The sequence below is a fragment of the Aulonocara stuartgranti genome (genome assembly GCF_965226115.1).
Source record: "Aulonocara stuartgranti genome assembly, chromosome: 18".
Lineage (NCBI taxonomy): Eukaryota > Metazoa > Chordata > Actinopteri > Cichliformes > Cichlidae > Aulonocara > Aulonocara stuartgranti.
Window position 1 is genome coordinate 12,810,071 of NC_138954.1, and position 8,161 is coordinate 12,818,231.

An 8,161-nucleotide genomic window follows, 5' to 3' on the forward strand; every position below is an offset into this window, starting at 1 on the left:
ACTTCTTGTCGTTATGGTTATGCAACACAAACTAACATACAGTATTTAATAGGCGGCCATTATTAAATCAGTTTTGATTTATTAACTTATCATCAAGTCTTTTTAATTGTGGACTGAAACTTCTATTAATATTTAACTATAAGGAATTGTACATATTAAAGTAACATATGTTCCCCTTGACCCTGATAATGCATATATGCAAATATGACTTGTTGATTTCCTCTTTACAGAGCCATCCTGGTCTATTAACGACTGCTTAACATTAGGGCTGCCACAAAAAGATTATTTTGTTAGTAACCGATTATTTTTGCAATTAGTCGACTAATCAGATCATCATCCATTGGACGTAAAACGTACAGCTTATTGCACCAGCATGCATGTGCTCTTATATAACTATCATTAGCTTACAGCTTGAAGTGTTTAAGGTATGTGCTAACTAAAAATAAAGACAAGATGATAGTTTATTAAACTTTTAATTTTTAAATTTGGAGTAAACTCTCTACCATCTCACACTTCTGTTTAATCGGTTTTCTGTTTGACGTTTATTCAGCTGTGTGAACAATATAACAGTAGTTATAGTATAGATTTGAATGCTCGAGGTGTAAGTGCAGCCACTCAGCCTGTACAGCATGTGTCACAAGTTAAAAGACAAAGGCAGACTATGCTTACAGGATGTGATGTTACAACACCAGTGAAATATTAATGTGTCATATTTCAAACGTATTTCTTTGTTCTAACAAAGAAAATTAAAATCATGATGAACAACAGGAGTAGTGATTACTGTAACTATATCACCAAGTAAACTCGCAACATTTTTAAACATTTTGTTGTTCAGCAGCAACAAGACTGACGGACTGTGTTTGAGGTAATATCACAAATGTCACAGATTTAATATTTGGTGTTTATTTGCTGGCTTGTCGGTAGCGGCCCTTTAAAAGCAAGTCTACCACACATCTATTCGACCAACGCCAGCTGATCTGCGATGCCAGTTAATCTGGAACACCGGCTCTAGTGAGCCTTAACCACCCGGCTAGCTATCGAGCTGGTGGGTAACAGACGTCTCCGAAAACGTCAGGGCACTTTTGCAAATATGTGATGTCTTGATAAATTGGGCAAATATTTGAAGTTTACACAGCTACATTCTCGCCTAAAAATATCTTAAAAGTTTATTTTGTGACCCAAAAAGACACCCGACACAAATCTGGTAAAAGGGAGGACGCATTTGTCGCAGCATTTGGAGGAGTCTTTGAGTTTGGACATCCTTTGTCGCATCGCTGTTACGTAATCGACCTGCAAATGCGACTTCCGAAAGATGCAAAAGACACCTCTGAACTTGGACACAGCTAAGATACCGAAGACTGCTTCTTCTTCTTTGGCGTTTAACGGAAGCTGGTGATGGACTGTCACTATTGTGCTGCAGTTATATCATGTGCATTGGGTGTGGTTTGGTGGAGGCACTTGTAAATTTAAATGTAAGCCTTTAAGATGATATTGGTGCTTGCGCAGCAGGGGAGCACGGTTGGGGGGGAAAGGAGTGACTGTCACTTTGGATCAGAACGTGATTTGTTTTGTTGTTGTTGGCTTCTTTACACAATTTGTGCTCCAGTTTTTAAAATCTTTGTGTTTCAGATAACTGATGGCTCAACGTTCTCCCTTCCAATCCACAACACCAATGAGGACAGCATAGGACATCACGACACCAGCACCCCTGATAGGTGAAGCCCTCACTCAGTTAATTTATAAAAATTCAAAATCCAACATTAACGTTCTGTGGTAATTTGATATTCTGCTACATGGAATTTATGCAGGTTGTCTTTTTTGCAGGACTTGGTCTCTCGGTAAATTCCTGAGGAAAATGGCACCCAGAATATCCCCCAGCAGTGAATCTCCAACAGATAAAGCAGGTAACCACAAGTCTGGAAATGCAGATTCAGTGTATTTATATAATGCAACACTGATGACACTTTAATGACTGACATGTAGTAAACTTTAAATGGGCTGCAGGAGATATTTAAGTCAAAAGATGTTGGATTTAGAACTGTATTTGATACGTTTTATAGCTTTAACTGTTGGATAAAGACCTCCTCCATGGCCATTCCTGCTACACCAACATAGTTTTAAAAAATGAGCATTTCATTAAAATTACAGGATTTAACCTTCAGTTAAGTCAAATCTTATTGTAATGTTATTACTAATATTGCTATCTGTCCTTTTGCTGCCAACAGTCACCTTCTCCAAGCACACTTCACATTCTAACCAAACGACAAACCAAAACAGTGCGAAATCAAATCGTAACCCCACCATTCGAATCAGCCGTGCCACACGGGGGTTGCAGTGGGACTCCTCTCTGGACCAAGAGGTTACTGACAGCAAGGAGCTACGAAACCTGGATGAGTTCCTTGGGAATCAGGTGAGATCACAACTTAAGAGGGAGAAGGAGCAGGTTTCTAACTTGAGTTTAAACCCACACGACTCTCTCATTTATACCATAAATGTGCTATTTTCAGGACTTACTTCTTAGGTAGATTATCATTGTACACATAGATGGGCAACATGAAATGGGTCCCAGTTATAGCCAGCCCAGTTATTTTACACAACTTTAAAACCAGATTTACAAGTTATTTAAAAAATGCCTTTTTTGGCACTAAATATTGTCCATATTTAGCACATTATTTCCTGTCTTCAGCTTCAATATCAGCTATCCACGTTTAGAAAAACGTCTAGTTGTTCACACTTTCCTCACCTTTGTCATCAGGTGAATGAGCTGCAAACTAGAAAGGATCTGTCGCCAGCTGAGACGATTTTTCTCACAGCCACGATGCAGTTCAGAGAGAACATCAAAGACATGTACTCTGTCCAGGTCAGTCAGTGTTTTAACTTGTTGGCTCAAATGACAGAGGAATATGGAAGGCAGCTTTTTCATGTTTTCCTTGTGAAAATCTTCATTTTTTTTACACTTTTACTAACCAAATAGCTTGAAAATAATAATTCTGTTGGCACCCTCAGAAGCCCCAGATTCACTACAAAGATCTGATGAAAGGCTTCCATAACAAGGTGAACACGCTAGCAGGAGCCACTGAAAAGGGAGAAGTTCCAATGGTGGTAAACCTCTTCCAGTCTGTGCTGGACGGCTTCATCAGGGCCACAAAGAAACGAGCAGCGTCTGAACCTGCAAAGGTAAATTTTATTGCATTCGGTCGATCCTCAGTTGCTAAAATACTTTAAGAGTACAGCTCATTTATATGTATATTTCCCTTCTGGGTTCTAGACGTTGAAGAAGAGAAGGAAAAAGGATAAAAGTGTAAGTGAAATATCATAATTGAATTTACTTCTCGTGAATCTTGCTGAGTCTCATGAGGGATCTTGCTTTATTTCTTGTGTCTACAGCTTGACAGTCCTCTGGATCACCTGTTCAGCACATACCAGGTGAACATTATGCAGTCATGTGACTTGTGTGGCTCCTACATCTGGGGAATGGAGAAAGCCTATATGTGCAGTGGTGAGTTAAGAAAACAATTTGTATGAGCATTTCAAGAAACAATAGACAGTTCAATTTGACTGTGTTTTCCTCCTGTTTTTATTTTAGCGTGTAAGTTGATATGTCACAAGAAATGCCTGAGCAAAATCATCACGGACTGCTCGACACGGTGTGCCAGGCAGGTAGGTATTTTTCAATCAAATATCGTAGTATGAAAGAATAAGTATAAAAACGTTCCCTTTTATTGCTTGAGACTCATGTCTACTCTTCTTATCTTGTGATAGGATGGCAGTTTACCAGCCTCAGCTCACTTTGGCGTGCAGGTGTGCGCCCTCACCAGTAAAGCCAACCCCGTGCCCATAGTGATGGAGACGTTGCTGATGCACGTGGAGCTAAACGGCCTCTACACCGAAGGGATTTACCGCAAGTCGGGCTCGGCCTGCCGAGCGAAGGAGCTTCACCAGGTTCTGCAGAAAAGTAAGAAATTAATGAAAGTTGAAATGCACGAAGTTTCCAGAAAAACTATTTTACAAGAGTATAAATTCTAAAAAAAAGTCATCAAATCTCCATAACCTAATGGCAAAAAAAGCCATTTAAAATAACCTCTTTTTGAGTATAATTTTTTGTGTGTGTGTGACCTGTTTTTTACCTTCAGATCCTGAGACAGTATGTTTGGATAACTACCCGATCCACACCATCACAGGCCTGATTAAACGCTGGCTCAGAGAGCTGCCTGACCCCCTCATGACATTTTCCCTCTACCACGACTTTCTGCATGCTGTGGGTGAGGAACTGTTTAAACTTTGAGCACTTTTTTTTTTTTTCAGAAATGCCTTAATTCTCTGCAAACATCCTCTTAGACTTTGGTTCCATGTTTACATGTTAGTGTCACACAGCTTCTCCACATTTTTAATTACCTGCTCAGCCACGTCCAAAAGGTCCTCCACTTTATTGAGATCTGGAGACTGTGGAGGTCATTTAAGTACAGTGAACTAACTGTTCAAGAAACCAGATTGAGATGATTTGAGCTTTTTGACACAAGAGCAATGACACAATGTGATCTTCGTTTGGCACAGTTGGTAACAATATGCAGGTAGGTGTGGCATTCTGAGATGCTTATCAGGGCATTTTCAGCCAGAGAACTCCTGTTCATTCGGTTTCTGATCATTCTCTGTAAACGTTGTGTAAGAAATCCCAGTAGATAAAACACTTTCTGAAATAATCAGACCAGCCTGTCTGGTACAAACTACCACACCACAAAGTCTACTTTCTTCTGCATTCTGATGCTCAGTTTGAATTTAAGCTTGTTACTTTTACCATGTCTATATGTTTAAATGCATTGACTTGCTGTCGTGCATTTGGTTAATTAGATATTTGTGTTAATAAACAGTTGAACATGTGTAACTAATAATGTGGCGTGTTATGTGTATATGTTATTGCTTAAAAAGAAACATAGCAGTTATAACTGTGTGACTATTCTGCATAATATTGACAGACACTATGTACATGTTGACTCTGTGTTTCAATGGTGACTTTAAAATTTTCAGTATTTTCAAATATAAACAAATGTGAGTGCAGATATTTAAAATTTCCCCTGTTAATTCATCCCCAGAATTACCCGAGGAAGAAGAGAGAATAAAGGCCGTGTACCAAAAGCTCGAAGAACTTCCTCCTGCTAATTTCAGCACGTTAGAGCGGCTGATCTTTCACCTTGTCAGGTAGGCAGAGTCGACTTTTCTTCAGTCATGTGGTGAAAGTCCAGTGAGATTTTGACCCGTTTGTTTCTCTCAGAGTTGCAAAGGACGAAGAGCACAATAAGATGTCACCAAGTGCACTTGCTATTGTGTTTGCCCCCTGCATCCTGCGTTCACCTGATTCTGATGACCCCCTCCTCTGTATGAAGGACGTGCCTAGGACTACACTGTGAGTGATCATATTGTGCACTACTGCAACTTTACACAGTCCTTGTTAGACACTGTATTTCTAAAATAATAATAATATTAATTGACTGTTTTGCACAGTTGTGTGGAGATCCTGATCACTGAGCAGTTCAGGCGCTACAACGAAAAGATGCAAAATATCCAGGAGCTGGAACACGCGGAGGCCATGGCTGTCAATCAACTCAGACTCAGAAGACAAGCCACGGTGAGAGGACGCTACAAAGGAAGAGCAGAACAAATGCGACACCAAACAGCGTTTGTTTAACTGCATCAGTCCGGGTGATGTTTTGCATTAAGACAGACCCTGCTAAAGAGAAAAGTAAACTATCCCAGAAACACATATTGGAATTGTCCTTTCTGGGGTTCAGTGACTGCTCCAAGCTCGAGATGCATTGTTTGTGGTCTTCCACCGCTTCCCACACAGCTTGAAATTTGGTCTCATACTTCTTGTAGGTGTCTCTTATTTCTGCCAAAGGTTCAGCTTTGTGCTCTGCTAGCTTCTCGGTTAGCGGAGCTGTGATTGTGCTAGCAAGGCTCGCCGACTCATCACGTTCTTGTTCCTCTTTCTTCCTATTTTTCGACATTTTCCAAAATAGCGGGCGCAAATGGTCCTTAGCAAACAGTTCTGAGCACAAAAAAAGTAAAGTAGGTAAATGATTAAGTAGAAGTTATAAAAGTTCGGGAGCACTAACAAATACGAGAGAGAGAGAGAGATAAACCCACAGATAGCTCACAATAATGCTGCTCTGGCCTCTGTGCAGGTTGTTGAACAGTCTGAGCTCAAGGTTCCACAGGAAACACAGCCTGATGAAGCGGTGAAGACCCTCCTTGAAAGGATCGAGTCCCTCAAGCAAGAAAAGTGAGCTAGTAATGTTTACTTCTAGTTGTACTCCTTTTATTCCTCTTATTTCTCTCATTTGAATGTTAATATCTTTTTTTGTTTACAGGTTGGACTTGGTCTCCAGGTTGCCTGAGCTGGATCAGGAAGAATCTGACATTGAAAACTTAGACTCCTCATCATGGTTGAGCACCGACAGCCTGGACCTACTAGGGACACTGGACTTGGAAGGTCAGTAAAGAGGTATGGTATTTTCGCCTTCCTCTGGGTGTAACAATGAGAGTTTGTCACTTGGTTAAACATTGTAAAGTTGTTTTTCACAAACCACCATTCACTTAACCTGTGTTCTGTGTTTTTTGATGTCACTGAGCTGGTCCGGGGTCTGTTTTGGCCACTTTAAAGTTTTTGCTCTCTCTCTCTCCCTCCCTCCCTCCCTCACTCTGAGAGTGTGTTTACTTTTGTTTTTTTGGGAGGGGGGGAGGGGTTGTTTTTTGTTTGTTTGTTTTGATATGATAGTATCTTTCACTTGCACTGATCTCTCATTATAGTGCAAAGCTTTAAAGTACATATTCAACACTGAACCAACTTCAGGTGTTATATCTGCCGCATTTCTAATGAAATTACAAAAGAACAGGCCTCGCCTGGCCATGAAACACATGTAAATGAGGAATTATGTATAAATCGCAGTAATTCCCTAACAATAAATCTTTTTTTTTTTTTATAACACAAAAATTATGTCTTAGGTCAACAAATTATGACCTAAACGGGAGCTTCTCTTGTGTACTACATCTGCCATACCAAGTGTGTTTAGTAATGTTTGTGTTCTCAGGAAAACCAATCACGCATGTGAAAACCCAGGAACCTGACCTCCCTCCCAAACCTGCTGACCTGACACAGAGAATTAGACATCTAATGGTTCAACGCGATCATGAACAGAAAGAGTTCACATCTGGAGAAAAAGCAGATGTTATCCAGCCTCGAAAAGACACTCCCTCCCCAGCCAGCACGCCCCAGATAGCCAGTAAGACGTTTAACGGGAGCTCTGACGACCTGGACATCCCTTACATTGACGAGGATGAAGATTTAAACGGAGAATAACACCATAAATTGTTATAATTTGAAAAATTCCCAAATGTGTATTAATGGAAACAAAAAAGTGTGCGCTTTGTTTTGTAGACGTTTCGATTTGTCCATGCTGGTATGGAAATGAACTGCTTTGAAAATGTATATGTATTTAATGGGAGATGATGCTGACTGTTCTTTCGGGGGAGGTTTTATTATTATTATTATTATTATTATGGCAGATCTGGATTAGTACTTCTCTTTGTATCAGTATACTGCGTGTAATTTTTTTAACCTATTTCAGAATTGTACAGCTCTGATTTTAATAAAAGGCAGATATTTTTGACGTGTTCTTTGTGACGAGCTCCGTCAAGAAATATAGAACGTGATAAAGAGCACTCAAGTACACAAGAGTGTCTTTTACTAATTAACTCTGAGCTCAATCACTGTGTTACTAATGAATGCCTTGTGTGTTGTTGGGGAATAAATAGCTTGTGCTTGTACCAGAAAACTTCTGACCTTGTACATAAAGTGATTCTGTCTCCTAAAGACTTCAGTGCTGCATTTTGTGTTCTCATCCTGCTCACAAAGACATCCCTTTAGTTGTATTTCTAGTTATATTGATTTAATTCTACACTACTGTGACTGATTAAGTTTACCTGACTGACTTTATTTGCTATTGCAAAGCTGTGCAACTTCACCAAGTCAGCATCTGTTTATAATTTCGTTTTCTTTTTTATTTTAGGACATCATACAAGTTTTGCCAATATCACCGACTGAAATAAACCAAATGTTATCAAGGCTCAGCGTGCTGCAACATCCTCTAGTCACTAATGTACTTAT

General features: G+C 39.8%; 1 protein-coding gene across 4 annotated transcripts in view; it reads left to right on the plus strand.

Annotated features, from left to right (window-relative positions):
• LOC309694328 (myosin IXb) overlaps nt 1–7,867 on the plus strand; it is a 31,446-nt gene extending 23,579 nt beyond the window's left edge. For 3 of the 4 annotated variants that reach the window (XM_082514337.1, XM_082514338.1, XM_082514340.1), the window contains 16 exons: nt 1,630–1,715; nt 1,825–1,904; nt 2,226–2,410; nt 2,756–2,860; nt 3,007–3,177; nt 3,269–3,301; nt 3,388–3,499; nt 3,587–3,660; nt 3,763–3,955; nt 4,134–4,262; nt 5,091–5,196; nt 5,270–5,401; nt 5,500–5,623; nt 6,180–6,277; nt 6,366–6,487; nt 7,086–7,867. In XM_082514337.1, coding sequence (XP_082370463.1) covers nt 1,630–1,715; nt 1,825–1,904; nt 2,226–2,410; nt 2,756–2,860; nt 3,007–3,177; nt 3,269–3,301; nt 3,388–3,499; nt 3,587–3,660; nt 3,763–3,955; nt 4,134–4,262; nt 5,091–5,196; nt 5,270–5,401; nt 5,500–5,623; nt 6,180–6,277; nt 6,366–6,487; nt 7,086–7,354 — 2,019 coding nt within the window. In that variant the 3' untranslated portion in view covers nt 7,355–7,867. Of the gene's footprint in view, nt 1–1,629; nt 1,716–1,824; nt 1,905–2,225; nt 2,411–2,755; nt 2,861–3,006; nt 3,178–3,268; nt 3,302–3,387; nt 3,500–3,586; nt 3,661–3,762; nt 3,956–4,133; nt 4,263–5,090; nt 5,197–5,269; nt 5,402–5,499; nt 5,624–6,179; nt 6,278–6,365; nt 6,500–7,085 lie in introns of all 4 variants that reach the window. The other variant, XM_082514339.1, reaches the window with a different exon arrangement.
• Nucleotides 7,868–8,161: the final 294 nt, after the last annotated feature.